The sequence below is a fragment of the Oncorhynchus kisutch genome, unplaced genomic scaffold (assembly GCF_002021735.2).
Source record: "Oncorhynchus kisutch isolate 150728-3 unplaced genomic scaffold, Okis_V2 Okis06b-Okis10b_hom, whole genome shotgun sequence".
Lineage (NCBI taxonomy): Eukaryota > Metazoa > Chordata > Actinopteri > Salmoniformes > Salmonidae > Oncorhynchus > Oncorhynchus kisutch.
This window is the reverse complement of record NW_022261983.1, coordinates 14,202,872-14,221,627: the sequence shown is the minus strand read 5'-3', so window position 1 is coordinate 14,221,627 and position 18,756 is coordinate 14,202,872. Positions and strand designations below refer to the sequence as shown.

General features: G+C 46.7%; 1 protein-coding gene across 1 annotated transcript in view; it reads right to left on the bottom strand.

Annotated features, from left to right (window-relative positions):
- LOC109886145 (guanine nucleotide-binding protein subunit alpha-13) overlaps positions 1-17,275 on the bottom strand; it is a 38,821-nt gene extending 21,546 nt beyond the window's left edge. Inside the window, exons 1-2 of the mRNA XM_031813863.1 lie at positions 16,925-17,275; positions 2,166-2,392 (exon numbers count right to left, since the gene is read on the bottom strand). Coding sequence (XP_031669723.1) covers positions 2,166-2,392; positions 16,925-17,207 — 510 coding nt within the window. The 5' untranslated portion in view covers positions 17,208-17,275. The remainder of the gene's footprint in view (positions 1-2,165; positions 2,393-16,924) is intronic.
- Between the last annotated feature and the right edge of the window lie 1,481 nt (positions 17,276-18,756).

Below are 18,756 nucleotides of genomic sequence, written 5' to 3'. Positions count from 1 at the left end.
CTCCTGCAGCAAAGCATCCCCACAACATGATGCTGCCACCCCCATGCTTCACGGTTGGGATGGTGTTCTTCAGCTTGCAAGCCTCCCCCTTTTTCCTCCAAACATTACAATGGTCATTATGGCCAAACTGTCCTATTTTTGTTTCATCAGACCAGAGGACATTTCTCCAGAAAGTACGATCTTTGTCCCCTTGTGTAGTTGCAAGCCGTAGTCTGGCTTTTTAATGGCGTTTTTGGAGCAGTGGCTTCTTCTTTGCTAAGCGACCTTTCAGGTTATGTTGATATAGGACTAATTTTACTGTGGATATAGATACTTTGGTACCCATTACTCCAGCATCTTCACAAGGTCCTTTGCTGTTGTTCTGGGATTGATTTGCACTTTTCACACCAAAGTACGTTAATCTCTAGGAGACAGAACGCGTCTCCTTCCTGAGCGGTATGACGGCTGCGTGGTCCCATGGTGTTTATACTTGCGTACTATTGTTTGTACAGATGAATGTGGTACCTTCAGGCGTTTGGAAATGTTTCCCAAGGATGAACCAGACTTGTGGAAGTCTACAATTTTTTTTCTGGGGTCTTGGCTGATTTCTTTTGATTTTCCCATGATGTCAAGCAAAGAGGTACTGAGTTTGAAGGTAGGCCTTGAAATACATCCACAGGTACACCTCCATTTGACTCAAATTATGTAATTTAGCCTATCAGAAGCTTCTAAAGCCATGACATACATTTCTGGAATTTTCCAAGCTGTAGATTACCACACTGGCCCCTTGTAGTGAATACATGACAATAGATTACCACACTGGCCCCTTGTAGTGAATGACAATAGCTTACCACACTGGCCCCTTGTAGTGAACACATGACATTGGAACTACAGTAGTGTAGTGTCTGAGGGTCAAGCAATAGGGATGGTTTCCACAACACATTTTTTAGCCTAGTCCTAGACTAAAAATATTCTCCATTGAAAAGTGATTCTTAGTCCAAAACCATAGTCTTAAATCTGTGGTTTAATCTGGCCCCTAAATACCGTAACAGTGAACAAGGCAGCTGAAATGTCACCATGCATCTAGGAAAGCCACTCCTGATGTAGGACAGACACTGGATGTATTGGGGTGGAGGGGGACTGGTCCTTTAACAGTGTGTGTGTTGACTCTGTCTGCTCAATGTTTAATCATGATAAGAGAGAGAGGGGGATGAGGGACTGGTCCTTTAACAGTGTGTGTGTTGACTCTGCTCAATGTTTAATCATGATGAGAGAGAGGGGGATGAGGGACTGGAGCTGGAGGAGGCTTGGTGACTGTCTGCTCTAGGTTTAATCATGATGAGAGAGAGGATGAGGGACTGGAGCTGGAGGAGGCTTGGTGACTGTCTGCTCTAGGTTTAATCATGATAAGAGAGAGGGGGATGAGGGACTGCTGCTGGAGGAGGCTTGGTGACTGTCTGCTCTAGGTTTAATCATGATGAGAGAGAGGGGGATGAGGGACTGGAGCTGGAGGAGGCTTGGTGACTGTCTGCTCTAGGATTAATCATGATAAGAGAGAGGGGGATGAGGGACTAGAGCTGTGGTGACTGTCTGCTCAATGTTTTATCATGATAAGAGAGAGAGGGGGATGAGGGACTGGAGCTGGAGGAGGCTTGGTGACTGTCTGCTCTGTTTAATCATGATAAGAGAGAGGGGGATGAAGGACTAGAGCTGGAGGAGGCTTGGTGACTATCTGCTCTAGGTTTAATCATGATAAGAGAGAGGGGGATGAGGGACTGGAGCTGGAGGAGGCTTGGTGACTGTCTGCTCTGTGTTTAATCATGATGAGAGAGAGGGGGATGAGGGACTGTGCATAAACTGAATGGTTTATGGTAGTTTACAGGGTAAAAAGAGCATCAGTTCCAGTCTGGAGAATCCCCTGCTCAGTCCTCAGTACAGCTATAGATCACCAACAAGAGACCGACACACTGCTTTACAAGCCTAAGACAGTCCAACACTCAATTACTCTGTGCTCATCATTCCAGCTGCAAGCCCCTTTGTTGGTTGTATGTATGTGTGTGTGTGTGTGTGTGTGTGTGTGTGTGTGTGTGTGTGTGCAAGCCCCTTCGTGTGTGTGTGTGTGTGTGTGTGTATGTATCTCTCTCACGTCTCTATCCATGTGTGTGTTTCTCTAGGTGTGTCCTCACCAGTTGGAACTCCCTGCGTCTGTCGTAGGCGTCCTGGATGCCCGTGTCGGCCCACAGGGCCCGGATGGAGGGCAGGTACTGCAGGAAGACCTTGGTCTCCACCATGCCGTGGGCCATCCTGGCCGACCTCGTGTCAAACGCCATCATGGTCTCTCCGTGCCTCTGGTTGGACGCCTCTCCCCACGGGATGTGGAGCTTTTCTCTGGCATCCACCAACACACGCACCCCTGGGAGGGAGAGAGTTGAGTGACTGTGTTAGCCAACTGAGCTAATGACTAGGCATGAAGTAGATTAAGTAGAAGGTCATGCTTCCAACAAACACCCCTGGAGAGAGAGACGGCGGGAGCGAGGTTTACGGTCGCACAAACACACCCGTTTCTTCTGTAGTGCAAGAACACACTCAAATAGTTTTAGGCACAAGCACTCACAGTACATGTTGTTCTGTCCTTATGGGGACACAACAGTCCTTCCTATTCCAACTCCTAACCCTAACATAGCCTTTATCCTTGTGGGGACACAACATTCCTTCCCATTCCAACTCCTTACCCTAACATGGCCTTTATCCTTGTGGGGACACAACATTCCTTCCCATTCCAACTCCTAACCCTAACATGGCCTTTATCCTTGTGGGGACAACAGTCTTTCCTATTCCAACTCCTAACCCTAACATAGCCTTTATCCTTGTGGGGACCTGGGAAATATATGTCCCCGAGAGAGCGAGACATCCTTGTTTTACTATCCTTGTGGGGACCTGGGAAATATATGTCCCCGAGAGAGGCAGGTAGCCTAGTGGTTAGAGCAGGTAGCCTAGTGGTTAGAGCAGGTAGCCTAGTGGTTAGAGGGGCGGCAGGTAGCCTAGTGGTTAGAGCAGGTAGCCTAGTGGTTAGAGGGGCGGCAGGTAGCCTAGTGGTTAGAGCAGGTAGCCTAGTGGTTAGAGCAGGTAGCCTAGTGGTTAGAGCAGGTAGCCTAGTGGTTAGAGCAGGTAGCCTAGTGGTTTAGAGGGGCAGCAGGTAGCCTAGTGGTTTAGAGGGGCAGCAGGTAGCCTAGTGGTTTAGAGGGGCAGCAGGTAGCCTAGTGGTTAGAGCAGGTAGCCTAGTGGTTAGAGCAGGTAGCCTAGTGGTTAGAGCAGGTAGCCTAGTGGTTAGAGGGGCGGCAGGTAGCCTAGTGGTTAGAGCAGGTAGCCTAGTGGTTAGAGGGGCGGCAGGTAGCCTAGTGGTTAGAGCAGGTAGCCTAGTGGTTAGAGCAGGTAGCCTAGTGGTTAGAGCAGGTAGCCTAGTGGTTAGAGCAGGTAGCCTAGTGGTTTAGAGGGGCAGCAGGTAGCCTAGTGGTTTAGAGGGGCAGCAGGTAGCCTAGTGGTTTAGAGGGGCAGCAGGTAGCCTAGTGGTTTAGAGGGGCAGCAGGTAGCCTAGTGGTTAGAGCAGGTAGCCTAGTGGTTAGAGGGGCGTCAGGTAGCCTAGTGGTTAGAGGGGCGGCAGGTAGCCTAGTGGTTAGAGGGGCGGCAGGTAGCCGAGCGTTGGGCCAGATACCAAAAGGTTGATGGATCAAATCCCAGAGCTGAAAAGGTAAAAATCTGTCGTTCTGAGAGGTGGGACAAGGCAGTTAATCCACTGTTCCCCGGAACAAGGCAGTTAATCCACTGTTCCCCTGAACAAGGCAGTTAATCCACTGTTCCCCGGAACAAGGCAGTTAATCCACTGTTCCCCGGAACAAGGCAGTTAATCCACTGTTCCCCGGAACAAGGCAGTTAATCCACTGTTCCCCGGAACAAGGCAGTTAATCCACTGTTCCCCGGAACAAGGCAGTTAATCCACTGTTCCCCGGAACAAGGCAGTTAATCCACTGTTCCCCGGAACAAGGCAGTTAATCCACTGTTCCCCGGTAGGCCGTCAATGCAAATAAGAAATTGTTCTTAACTTGCCTAGTTAAATAAAGGTTCAATTTAAAAGACATGTACATTTAAAACCAGCTACTGTTGACATGGGCTGGTCCACGTGAAGTCTGCGGGGATGTCAGTGTCACTGACCAGAGTGTGTGGTGACCAGAGTGTGTGCGTGACACCAACTGGTGGTGATGGAGGTGGTGTGTGGTTCCTGTGGTGAGAGAGGTGGGGCCCTCCTCCCCTTCCTTTCTCCTCTCTGTCAAACACACACACACATCCTGAGACAGACAGCTCTGACAGTCTAACCTGGGTCGACTACCCTCCTTGACCTGGCCTTGGCCTCTCTCTCTCTCTCTCTGGGGAGATACTAGGAACCAGACAGACCAGTTCATGTCCTGCTGAGACGAAGAGTCAATCAAAGTCAGTGTTGTTGAAGTCAAAAGTGAAGATAGGGCTGAAACGGATAGCCGAGTCACCCAGTCAAGGCAGGTCTACGGGAGGAGGCCCATAGATACCGTATCGAGTTTGATGTTTATTTCTATGCAGTTTGATAAACTTGGTTTGAGGTTTAGAATTTAAAAAACTGCCACAATGTTGCCAAAGGTTCTATGACAGAATGTTATTGTCTTCATGGAACGTTTGGTGCCAGGATGGGGCTCTGTAACGTCTCCAAATGCCAGGTACAGAGAGAGAGAGAGAGAGAGAGAGAGAGAGAGAGAGAGAGAGAGAGAGAGAGAGAGAGAGAGCAGAGCGGTTATACCACTCTACAGTAAGGAGTCATATATACACACACAGGGCCCTGGTCTAAAGTAGTGTACTATAAAAGAGAATAGGGTGTAATTGACAGTAGTGATAAACAGAGAAGGACTAAAGGCAGTGATAAGTAGTATAAGTAGACTGGCTGCCAGCTACAGACCACTAATAAGGAGTAGTATAATTAGACTGGCTGCCAGCTACAGACCACTGATAAGGAGTAGTATAATTAGACTGGCTGCCAGCTACAGACCACTGATAAGGAGTAGTATAATTAGACGGTCTGTAGCTGGCAGCCAACTGATAAGGAGTAGTATAATTAGACTGGCTGCCAGCTACAGACCCTTGAAAAGGAGTAGTATAATTAGACTGGCTGCCAGCTACAGACCACTGATAAGGAGTGGTATAATTAGACTGGCTTCCAGCTACAGACCACTGATAAGTAGTATAATTAGACTGGCTTCCAGCTACAGACCACTGATAAGTAGTATAATTAGACTGGCTTCCAGCTACAGACCACTGATAAGTAGTATAATTAGACTGGCTTCCAGCTACAGACCACTGATAAGTAGTATAATTAGACTGGCTGGCAGCTACAGACCACTGATAAGGAGTGGTATAATTATAGGGTGCCAGCTACAGACCACTGATAAGGAGTGGTATAATTAGACTGGCTGCCAGCTACAGACCACTGATAAGGAGTGGTATAATTAGACTGGCTGCCAGCTACAGACCACTGATAAGGAGTGGTATAATTAGGGTGCCAGCTACAGACCACTAATAAGGAGTGGTATAATTAGGGTGCCAGCTACAGACCACTGATAAGGAGTGGTATAATTAGGGTGCCAGCTACAGACCACTGATAAGGAGTGGTATAATTAGACTGGCTGCCAGCTACAGACCACTGATAAGGAGTGGTATAATTAGACTGGCTGCCAGCTACAGACCACTGATAAGGAGTGGTATAATTAGACTGGCTGCCAGCTACAGACCACTGATAAGGAGTGGTATAATTAGACTGGCTGCCAGCTACAGACCACTGATAAGGAGTGGTATAATTAGGGTGCCAGCTACAGACCACTAATAAGGAGTGGTATAATTAGGGTGCCAGCTACAGACCACTAATAAGGAGTGGTATAATTAGGGTGCCAGCTACAGACCCCTGATAAGGAGTGGTATAATTAGGGTGCCAGCTACAGACCACTAATAAGGAGTGGTATAATTAGGGTGCCAGCTACAGACCACTGATAAGGAGTGGTATAATTAGGGTGCCAGCTACAGACCAGTATTTCCATACCATGACATAACAGACCAACAAATAGTTATAAGCAGCATATTTGCAGGAGGAGATGCTTTGGGCTGGCTCATTCATTTGTAAAGTGAGGATGGGGCGGCAGGTAGCCTAGTGGTTAGAGTGTAGGGGCGGCAGGTAGCCTAGTGGTTAGAGTGTAGGGGCGGCAGGTAGCCTAGTGGTTAGAGTGTAGGGGCGGCAGGTAGCCTAGTGGTTAGAGTGTAGGGGCGGCAGGTAGCCTAGTAGTTAGAGTGTAGGGGCGGCAGGTAGTCTAGTGGTTAGAGTGTAGGGGCGGCAGGTAGTCTAGTGGTTAGAGTGTAGGGGCGGCAGGTAGCCTAGTGGTTAGAGTGTAGGGGCGGCAGGTAGCCTAGTGGTTAGAGTGTAGGGGCAGCAGGTAGTCTAGTGGTTAGAGTGTAGGGGCAGCAGGTAGCCTAGTGGTTAGAGTGTAGGGGCAGCAGGTAGTCTAGTGGTTAGAGTGTAGGGGCGGCAGGTAGCCTAGTGGTTAGAGCGGTGTACCAGTAACCAAGAGGGTTGCTGGATCGAATCCCCAAGCTGACAAGGTACAAATCTGTCGTTCTGCCCCTGAACAAGGCAGTTAACCCACTGTTCCCCGGGAAGGCCGTCATTGTAAAAAAGAATTTGTTCTTAACTGACTTGCCTGGTTAAATAAAGGTGACATGGTTGTTGGCTGTTAAACCCCACTCATAAAGAAAGAGAGTGTTGTTATGAATATCACCACTGAACACACAGCGGTAATCTATTTTTTCTTCTCCTGAGTGGCGCAGCACTCTAAGGCACTGCATCTCTGTGCTTGAGGAGTAACTATAGACACCCTGGTTCGATTCCAGGCTGTATCACAACCGGCTGTGAATGGGAGTCCCATAGGGAGGCCCAGCGTCGTCCGTGTTTGGCCGTCATTGTAAATAAGAATTTGTTCTTAACTGACTTGCCTCGTTAAATAAAAAAGGTTAAACATGTTGCTTAAAAATAAATAAAAGGATTATGATTTTGACCCAATCTAATAAACCCCCCCAGATATTGATTACCAGGTAGAATGTATAGTACTGCATGAGGACACTATGGAGATTTAGACTCTATACCTCTCCTCACCTCACTAAACAGGGCTGTTTTCCAGGTGCTCTCTCCTCTCTCTCTCACTAAACAGGTCTGTTTTCCAGGGGCTCTCTCCTCTCTCTCTCACTAAACAGGTCTGTTTTCCAGGTTCTCTCTCTCTCTCTCTCTCTCTCTAAACAGGGCTGTTTTCCAGGTGCTCTCTCTCTCTCTCTAAACAGGGCTGTTTTCCAGGTGCTCTCTCTCTCTCACTAAACAGGGCTGTTTTCCAGGTGCTCTCTCTCTCTCACTAAACAGGGCTGTTTTTCAGGTGCTCTCTCTCTCTCACTAAACAGGGCTGTTTTTCAGGTGCTCTCTCTCTCTCACTAAACAGGGCTGTTTTCCAGGGGCTCTCTCTCACTAAACAGGGCTGTTTCCCAGGTGCTCTCTCATTAAACAGGGCTGTTTTCCAGGGGCTCTCTCACTAAACAGGGCTGTTTTCCATGGGCTCTCTCTCACTCACTCACACACACACACACACACACTAAACAGGGCTGTTTTCCAGGTGCTCTCTCTCACACACTCACTAAACAGGGCTGTATTCCAGGGGCTCTCTCTCTCACACACGGCCTGGGCTGTTGGTGTAATAATGAAGGATAGGATCAATAGATCAATGGCAAAACATCCATCGCACGCATTAGGCCCCGATGCTAACGATCAATAGCCTACATCCATAGAAACACAGCTACGATGCTAATGAGCCATCAAACATTAATGCATAAAAACTCAGCTAAGGGTTTCGGAGGCCAGAACAGAGAGCCTCTCTGGGAGGAAGAGCACGGGGCTTGTGGGTAATAATAGCTTCCTCCTTCCACAGTCTTATCACTGTTTAGTTCCTTTCTCTGCAGAGATTCAACTGTCATTTCTTTGAGAGCGCACACACACACACACACACACACACACACACACACACAGAGAGAGAGAGACATAAAAGACAAAAGACAGAAGGAGCTACAGAGACAGAATGACGGGGACATTCAAGTTCATTGATGACTATTTATTAAAGGGGGATTATAAACGCACCAATCAAATAGCTCTCTGGGGATCAATCAGTCAAATGAGGGTCTGAAGAGACTTCCAATAGGTAAAAGACGAGCAGGTCTTTCAGACGAGGTCAAACATCAACCTATTCAAAAGGCTTGTGTGTTGTTGATGGGAAGCCGGACAGGCTGGGGATTGACGGGATATGATATGACGATTCTATATGCATCCCGACTCACCATGATACGATATGCATCCCGACTCACCATGATTCTATATGCATCCCGACTCACCATGATACGATATGCATCCCGACTCACCATGATACGATATGCATCCCGACTCACCATGATACGATATGCATCCCGACTCACCATGATACGATATGCATCCCGACTCACCATGATACGATATGCATCCCGACTCACCATGATACGATATGCATCCCGACTCACCATGATACGATATGCATCCCGACTCACCATGATACGATATGCAACCCGACTCACCATGATACGATATGCAACCCGACTCACCATGATACGATATGCATCCCGACTCACCATGATACAATATGCATCCCGACTCACCATGATACGATATGCATCCCGACTCACCATGATACGATATGCATCCCGACTCACCATGATACGATATGCATCACGACTCACCATGATACGATATGCATCACAACTCACCATGATACGCTATGTATCGCGATTCCATATGCATCACGACTCACCATGATATGATATGCATCACGACTCACCATGATACGATATGTATCGTGATTCTATATGCATCACGACTCACCATGATGCGATATGTATTGCGATTCTATATGCATCACGACTCACCATGATACGATATGTATCGTGATTCTATATGCATCACGACTCACCATGATACGATATGTATCGTGATTCTATATGCATCACGACTCACCATGATACGATATGCTTTGGGATTCTATATGCATCACGACTCACCATGATACGATATGCATTGGGATTCTATATGCATCACGACTCACCATGATACAATATGTATCGCGATTCTATATGCATCACGACTCACCATGATACAATATGCATCGCGATTCTATATGCATCACGACTCACCATGATACAATATGTATCGCGATTCTATATGCGTCCCGACTCACCATGATACGATATGCATCGCCATTCTATACTGCGGTTTTATTGAGGTTATCGATGATCCGAACATACTGCTCACTAAATGTCTGCTGCAGAGGGACGAGAGAGAGAGAGACCCATAATAAAAACTAGTTTGATCAGTCATGGAAATAAAAGTGCTGGAAACACATTGGATCTCTATTTAAAAACAGAAGATTGAGGCCAAGCTATAGGAGGAGAATGAAGACTGAAGACAAGCGCTGCCTAGTAGCTAACGTTAGCTCCCTAGCAACTAAAAGCATTTGAATCGATATATAATATCGTCAAAAAATAATACATTGGATACTCTAATGTATCTATTTTACTCCCATCCCTGGAAGTCAGACCGTGTTCTCCCCAGATTCTGCTAGACGGGGTACCTGAAACAGCCAGCTGAAAACATGAACACACTGAATAGGCACTTATGTTTAGGGGCTGAGGTTTCTTGGTAGACTGTTTCCTAATGATTGAAGTAATGATGTTATTATACACACAAACTATATTACACACACACACACACACACACACACACACACACACACAGGAAGTGATCACCTGAGCGGTTGACACTAAGGACAGGAGGTGTGTTGTACCGTTTCACATCAGTGGAATTCTGAGTATTTCCGTTGATGCAATCTCCAGTCATTGTTTTCAAATGACCTTTGACCTCTAGAGATAGCCGCTAACAAACACCACCGAGACTCTTTCGTCACCGCCTGCCGAGGCTGTTCCGTCACCGCCACATCCATACCAGAACAAGCCCTGACCCAGCAGGAACACTTGGCTGCAGAGGAAGTAAAGGAGTAAAGGAGCAGTGGCTCTGCGGGGTACACTGAGGGTTTCTCCTGGCTGGCACACAGCAGTTATTCAATGTTGTGTAGAATGCCAACCGACATTGTTCTATCTCTACACGACACAGAACGACGTACCAGTTTGCTGGAAAGAAACAATCCCAATGTTCCATAAGAGTCGGAATCACACTTCCTTTCTGGAGTCCCTTAGAGCCGAACAGGCACAGCATCACACACACACAGTCTCCTAGTGCAGTAGTCATTAAGAGGCTGCGGGAGGGTAAACAGGATACAAACAACATGCTGAGACAAGGAAGCAGACTCTGTGGCTCAGAGCAGAGGGCTGAGACAAGGCAGCAGACTCTGTGGCTCAGAGCAGAGGGCTGAGACAAGGCAGCAGACTCTGTGGATCAGAGCAGAGTGCTGAGACAAGGCAGCAGACTCTGTGGATCAGAGCAGAGGGCTGAGACAAGGCAGCAGACTCTGTGGATCAGAGCAGAGGGCTGAGACAAGGCAGCAGACTCTGTGGATCAGAGCAGAGGGCTGAGACAAGGCAGCAGACTCTGTGGCTCAGAGCAGAGGGCTGAGACAAGGCAGCAGACTCTGGCTCAGAGCAGAGGGCTGAGACAAGGCAGCAGACTCTGTGGCTCAGAGCAGAGGGCTGAGACAAGGCAGCAGACTCTGTGGCTCAGAGCAGAGGGCTGAGACAAGGCAGCAGACTCTGTGGCTCAGAGCAGAGGGCTGAGACAAGGCAGCAGACTCTGTGGCTCAGAGCAGAGGGCTGAGACAAGGCAGCAGACTCTGTGGCTCAGAGCAGAGGGCTGAGACAAGGCAGCAGACTCTGTGGCTCAGAGCAGAGGGCTGAGACAAGGCAGCAGACTCTGTGGCTCAGAGCAGAGGGCTGAGACAAGGCAGCAGACTCTGTGGCTCAGAGCAGAGGGCTGAGACAAGGCAGCAGACTCTGTGGCTCAGAGCAGAGGGCTGAGACAAGGCAGCAGACTCTGTGGCTCAGAGCAGAGGGCTGAGACAAGGCAGCAGACTCTGTGGCTCAGAGCAGAGGGCTGAGACAAGGCAGCAGACTCTGTGGCTCAGAGCAGAGGGCTGAGACAAGGCAGCAGACTCTGTGGCTCAGAGCAGAGGGCTGAGACAAGGCAGCAGACTCTGTGGCTCAGAGCATTGGGGACTCAGAGGCATCAGCCAGATAGACAGAAAGGACTAAACAGATTGACTCTTGGAAATCAACCTGTTCTATCAAACCCAAAGACCGTAGACCAGGGTTGCCCAACTCTCTTCCATGAGGTCTACCGTCCTGTGGGTTTTCAGCCCAACTCTCTTCCTGGAGATCTACCGTTCTGTGGGTTATCAGTCCAACCCTCTTCCTGGAGATCGATTGTCCTGTGGGTTTTCAGTCCAACCCTCTTCCTGGAGATCTACCGTCCTGGGGTTTTTCAGTCCAACCCTCTTCCTGGAGATCGACCGTCCTGTGGGTTCAGTCCAACCCTCTTCCTGGAGATCTTTGGGTTTTCAGTCCAACCCTCTTCCTGGAGATCTACCGTCCTGGGGGTTTTCAGTCCAACCCTCTTCCTGGAGATCTACCGTCCTGTGGGTTCAGTCCAACCCTCTTCCTGGAGATCTGTGGGTTTTCAGTCCAACCCTCTTCCTGGAGATCTACCGTCCTGGGGGTTTTCAGTCCAACCCTCTTCCTGGAGATCTACCGTCCTGGGGGTTTTCAGTCCAACCCTCTTCCTGGAGATCTACCGTCCTGGGGGTTCAGAGTCCAACCCTCTTCCTGGATATCTGTGGGTTTTCAGTCCATCCCTCTTCCTGGATATCTGTGGGTTTTCAGTCCAACCCTCTTCCTGGAGATCTGTGGGTTTTCAGTCCTGTGGGTTTTCAGTCCCACCCTAATTTAAACACACCTGATTCTACTAATTAGCTGCTCAACAAGACCTTAACTAGCTGAATCAGATATGCTAAATTAGGGTTAGACTGAAAACCTACAGGACAGTAGATCCTCAGGAAGAGGGTTAGGCAACCCTGCCCTAGACTGAACAGGTGTTCATAGCACATACTCACAAACCATCTCAGAGTAGGAGACATTGCTGGTCTAGGATCAGTTCTGCCTATTAAATCAATGAATAACACAGAGGGTATCTGATCCCAGATCAGCACTGAGACCCCGGAGGCTTTAAAATAAAGTTGTTCTAACATCTCTGTTTAATAACTGAACGAGTTGACTCACGCTGGGAGAGTTCAGCCTAGATCCAACACCACCCGTCCATCTATCTATGACATCACAAGAGGAAGTGCAACACCCGAGGCCCCTGCTAGCTCCTCACGAGTCAGGCCGGACAAAAAAAAAATCTGTCACTGTCATTAATGCTACACAACGCCTGTTGGCTCACATGACACCCTATCCCCCCATATAGTGCACTACTTCTGACCAGACTGACCAGCCCCCCTATGGGCTCAGCTCAAAAAGCAGTGCACTATCTAGGGAACAGGGTACCACATCTAGACTTAGGCTATACTATCCAGACATGCACTAGGCTGTTCTTCCAGAGAGACAAAGGGAGGGTAGATCCTATCACTTCTTAGGGATAAAAGTCCAGATAAACAGGCCTGTAGAATGTAAATAAGTACAACAAGATTTAGAGGACAGGGACAGACCATTTATTTAGCTAAAACAAACACACGCACCCCCCCAATCAGGTCAGAACTGAAGACTTAATGGAGGGAGATTTAGCAGAAGGGAGATTTAGAGATGGATTAAAGAATTTAAATCATAACATGATGAGCCAAGGACCTTTGTTTACAAATAGAAGACCGATGAGATAAGGTGCCTAAACACAGGCCTTTCACCACCAGGTCTATAGGCTACATCTATATTTCCTGTCTGAGGGACGCTGAAGATGAGAACAGAGCAGAGTCATCAGGGGGCTTCGTCCCCCAAATGGTGCACTACTTTATACCAGGGTCCATAGGGCGCAGGCCAAAACGTTAGTGCAGTGTATAGGGAGCCATTTGGGACGAACCTCAGGACTCCCACCATTCATCTGTCATAGAAGACAAAACACAGTGTTCCTCATTGGGGATCCTGCCCGGGCTTAGCCAATCATCCATCTGTCTGTGTGTGTATATACCCCCCCCATTCATGCATTTCACAGTAAGGATATGACATCATGGTGTGAGGCTGGGAACCCCCTGCACCCACCCACACAGACAGAGCTACCGGGGACATCCTCCATGTCTGATGATCAAATAACAGTAAAGTACCCATCTAAAATTAACACAATGATTCAACATGGTTCTTTAATAGGAGTTCTGAGAAACGGTGTGTCAACAAGTGTGCACCTGTCAAGAAGACATTAAATGGAAGAGTTTAGTCTATGTACGACAGATCTAAGATAAATAGCTTCATTGTGATCAACGACTCACAAAGGAAAAGTTGACCAAAAAAACAACACAATGACTATAATTGTATAGTTGACAATTAATTTATTTCCTCAGGACTGCTACACTAACAAACCAGTGTGTACCAGGAAACCTAAATTAGTCTGCGTAATGAACAAAGTAACCAACTAGGGGGGGAAACCACCCAGAGTGGTTTCACCCCCATAAAAGATGTTTGTTTGCATAACAGGAGTTATCGGACTGTAGTATTGCTGTACATCTCTGGTAATATCATTGACTAATGTGTGCAGGGCTGGGTTGTCACGACTACCAGACCTGGTATGACCACGCAAGTTGGAGGCAGAAAACGCCCCTTTCATGTTCTCTCTCTCTCTCCAGATTTTATACAGCTCGGCCTAATCCCTCAGTCCACCAAAACGTGACCGAAATCCACCGGTGTTGAACGTTCAACTAAAAAACACTCAACATTCAGGGGAGGATCTGACAAGTCAAGGTTATTTACAGTAAAACAACAAATAGCTAGCTAGGTAAGAAACAAAGTAGCCAATTGATCTAGCTAGCAAGTTTGACAGACTGTCTGGGTGAATAGAAACAATTGGAATACGAGCGATCACATCTTATCGCCGCCTCAAAACAACATGGTTTCCAGTTGTCCTATAAAGGACGTAGGTGGTTAAAATGCTGAGGCCAAAAAAACAACTGCCACATTTTAAAGAGGACGTTATTTAAATAAAAAAAAACGAAAATCCTGTTAGTGAAGGTTTATCAATAATCCTTGATTCCTTGTCCGTCGGTCCTGATTGCATAATGAGTGGATATCTGTATGGAAACGGTCTGAAACCGGTGCCTATATGATGTGATCGACAGTGGTAGGCCACGTGGAAGCGTGTCTTGCATGCTGTTACCACGTTTACAGGCAGGTCGTGGCAACCGGCAAAAGGTCTCATAGACTTCAATAAGAGTAGGGCGGCGGGTGCCAAAGCAGAAGTGGCAAAAGGTTCGTGGTGCTCGTCCTGGTGAGCAGCGGCAGCACTGCTGGCTCAGCACCAGAAGATGAAATTAGCTGAAGTCTTGAGCGGCCGTAGCACATGGTCAACCAATGCACAGAGCCGTAGCACATGGTTGACCAATGCACAGAGCCGTAGCACATGGTTGACCAATGCACAGAGCCGTAGCACATGGTTGACCAATGCACAGAGCCGTAGCACATGGTTGACCAATGCACAGAGCCGTAGCACATGGTTGACCAATGCACAGAGCCGTAGCACATGGTTGACCAATGCACAGAGCCGTAGCACATGGTTGACCAATGCACAGAGCCGTAGCACATGGTTGACCAATGCACAGAGCCGTAGCACATGGTTGACCAATGCACAGAGCCGTAGCACATGGCTGACCAATGCACAGAGCCGTAGCACATGGCTGACCAATGCACAGAGCCGTAGCACATGGCTGACCAATGCACAGAGCCGTAGCACATGGTTGACCAATGCACAGAGCCGTAGCACATGGTTGACCAATGCACAGAGTTCATCTTGCCAACCAATCAAAAACAACATTTTAATGACAATATTCAAGCTGACAACAACCGGGACCGCTCGTCTTTACACGGTAGACAGATTTTCATTTGCGGTTCAACTGCCGTTTAGTGCTGCTCATGTGTAAACACCTTTATAGTGCAGGTTTGAAGAAACGTTCGGTTCCCGAGATTTCTATCAGAGGAGGCTGGTGGGAGGAGCTATAGGAGGATGGGCTCATGACTGGAATGGAATAAATGGGACGGTATGAAACATATGGAAACCACAGATTCGACTCTGTTCCATTCCAATGAGCCTGGTCCTCCTGTAGCTTCTCCCACCAGCCACCTCTGGTTTCTATAGCTACATATATTCACACATTATACACTGAACAAAAAATATACATGCAGCATGTAAAGTGTTGGTACCATGTTTCATGAGCTGAAATAAAAGATCCCAGAAATGTTCCATATGCACAAAAAGCTTATTTCTCTCAAATGTTGGACACAGATTTGTTTACACCCCGGTTAGTGAGCATGTCTTCTTTTCCAAGAATTGAATGTTAATTTCTCTACCATAAGCCGCCTCTGTCATTTAATTTTTGGGGGGGCAGTATGTCCAACGTCACAACCGCAGACCACATACATGGCGTCGTGTGGGCGAGCAGTTTGCTGATGTCAGCGTTTTGAACAGAATGCCCATGGTGGTGGTGGGGTTATGGTATGGGCAGGCATAAGCTACCGGACAAAGAACACAATTGCATTTTACAGATGGCAATTTGAACACAATTGCATTTTACAGATGGCAATTTGAATGCACAGAGATACAGTGACGAAATCCTGAGGCACGGTATCTAAGGCATCTGTGACCAACAGATGAATCTGCCTAATGAATTTATTTCAATAGACTGATGATCTTCTATGAAGTCAGTAAAATATTGAATTGTTGCGTTTATATTTTTGTTCAGTATACACTCTGCACCAACGAACAAGGAGTTACTAATTACATATTTGCCTTCAGTAACCACCCTAAACTTTTAACAGTTTATTATCAGTCTCCACGTTTTAATCCCCTAGGATGCCCATCTGAGTCCTCGTATACGGCTTGGTTTCCATAACATGAAAACGTCACGCATCTGACTTTTCTCAAATATGTGCAATGATGGTTATGATATACTTCATCTAGTTATATCCGCTGTGATTAAAACCATTTTAAGCTTTCTGATAGTGAAATAACTTGGTAGCTAGTTTGACAATGACTGTTAAAGATTCATGTTTTTAAAAACACCCATATAAAAGTTTATAAATACGTTAAACTACAGCAACAAAGCTAGCTAGCTAGCGTATTAGTTAGCCAAAGCTTACTGCTAGCTGGGTACATTGCCTGATGAAAAAAAAACAGCTGATAAACTGTCATACTATTTTCCAACCCCTGAATAATACTGACATGGGACAAACAATACGCGTGATATCAGGAGATATATTCAGACAACTGAATCATGTTCCAAGGGAAACCCCCCCGCTCGGGTTTGTGTGGCCTCATCTCTTCAAATCCCACTGGTGCACAGAAACACTTTCAAATAAACATGGGCGTTTCTTCTAGCTTTGTGTGTGTGTTAGCTAACTAGGCTAGCGAAGAAAACAGATGTGAGTGCGCCCGTCCTCCCAACATAGCTAGCTAGCATACCAAGTTATGGCTACTGTTAGCATGCTAGCTGGCTGGCTACTTCCCACTCAGACATCAACTCTTGAACAGAGCAAATAAGTCAAAAGGCCTCGGGAAACAACAAAAAAACTCACCAGTGGCGTCATATAAAGTACAACGAACAACCTAAAAGTACCTTACCTTTAATTACATTACTAAAAATCGTGGCCTTGAACTCTTCTTTGGCCTTTTGATCGAAGTCCTGACCATGGATGATGCGCATCTGCTTCAGGAAAGTGGACTTGCCGCTTTCACCCGCTCCGAGTAGGAGAATCTTCACCAGCCGTTTCACGTACGGCTTATCCCGCGAAATACGTTTGTCTATTTCTTTAGATTTCCTTAATTGTTCTGCCTCGTTACTCGTGAGGATACAGTTTGGAAAACATACAGATAAAACGGACCGGGACGGCAGGAAATCCGCCATCTTTGAAACAACTTCATCGATACAGTAGAGAGAGTTGGTTTGAGGCTAGCGACTGGAGAGTTTACTCGCGGGCGGGTGGGGCGGGGCGCGATTACGATAACGTGTGTGTGTGTGAGCGCGCACAGGGCTAGCACAATGAAGGGGTTCGTTTAACTGGCCTGGTTACCGCGGTGTGTGGAGTTTAAACCGGGTGAAAAGTGATTGCATTCGTTTTGGAACCGGGCTGCCTCCCGGGCCTGAGCCAGGTAACCCGCTCTGGCCGACGACGGCGAAGTCGGCTGAAAATAAAAGTGACGTTTTCAAGCACGTGGATTGATGAGGAGGGTTCTGTATTTTTACATGCGAAAGTGATTGCTTTTGATAAAAACGATTTATCTGCCTTCCCAATGAAAACTAGTATAACAAATCTTATATTTATTGTATGGAAAAGAGATGTATGTTTTTGGACGATGCCTTGTTGACAACATGACCGAGCGGTGCAGATTGCTGTTTGATTTGAGAAAGGTGCTCCTCCCTCGCAGTTTTCGCCCGATGATATGACAGGACATTGCCCGGTTCAACCCGGGCCAGTGTAATATAATTTTCTCAATGTGAATAAACGTTTGGGCGGATGACAAAAGGTGACCGATTGCCCATATCCTCAGATTTTGTTACAGTTTGAAGCCCACTCATTGCAATTTCTAGAGTAACTGAAATTCATTGTTTTAGACCAGCCTACAAGTTATTTATGGCTAGGGGGTATTTCAATATAGGAATTTGTTCAAAAGGTAATTGCGAATAATAATAATAATTGATAACACAATTGAAAAATCATACCTTTAATACAGTGACAAACCATAGCGTACACACATTGTGCCTCACTTAGAAAGACGAGTCGCCATCTTGGAGAAACAGCAACCAAATAAACAGTCGGTGGTTGTATTTGATTAACGTTGTATTAAAAAGCATGGATTTCAACAAACAAAGACAGGCACGCAACAACAAGATTCACTCCGAACACTCTCGTCTACACTCCACCTTGCGGATGTGGTATCGTGGAGGTGGTGAGGCTTCAGGAGATGAGATATACACTGGTTACAACATGACAACACATCAGAAGGGTGCACTGCAATGCAGGTCGTCATAATTGAATATCATGCATTTATCAGCAGTACCACCTGGGTGCGGTAGAGGGCAGTGTATACCCGGGGAGTCATGTCGGTCCGACACCTTCACCTGTGGTATCGTTTTTGGCACCATCTGTGGTTATTAAGGTAGACTAGCCCTAGTTTACCTGTGAAATTCATAGGCTTAAATGAGATCAAATTAAAGTATATATATATATATATATATACAAATTAAATTATTATTATTATTATTATTTTATCATCCAGTGAATTGATCGCAAAAAAAGTTGATTGTTTTTATCCTTCCTCTTTCACCACATTCTGGGGCGACAAATATTTTACATGGATTTTTTTCTTCTTCTATATTTCAATAAACGATAATCCAACTACTGTTACATTTCAATTCAAGGTTTTACTGCCATAATGCCACCAAATTGATAGTT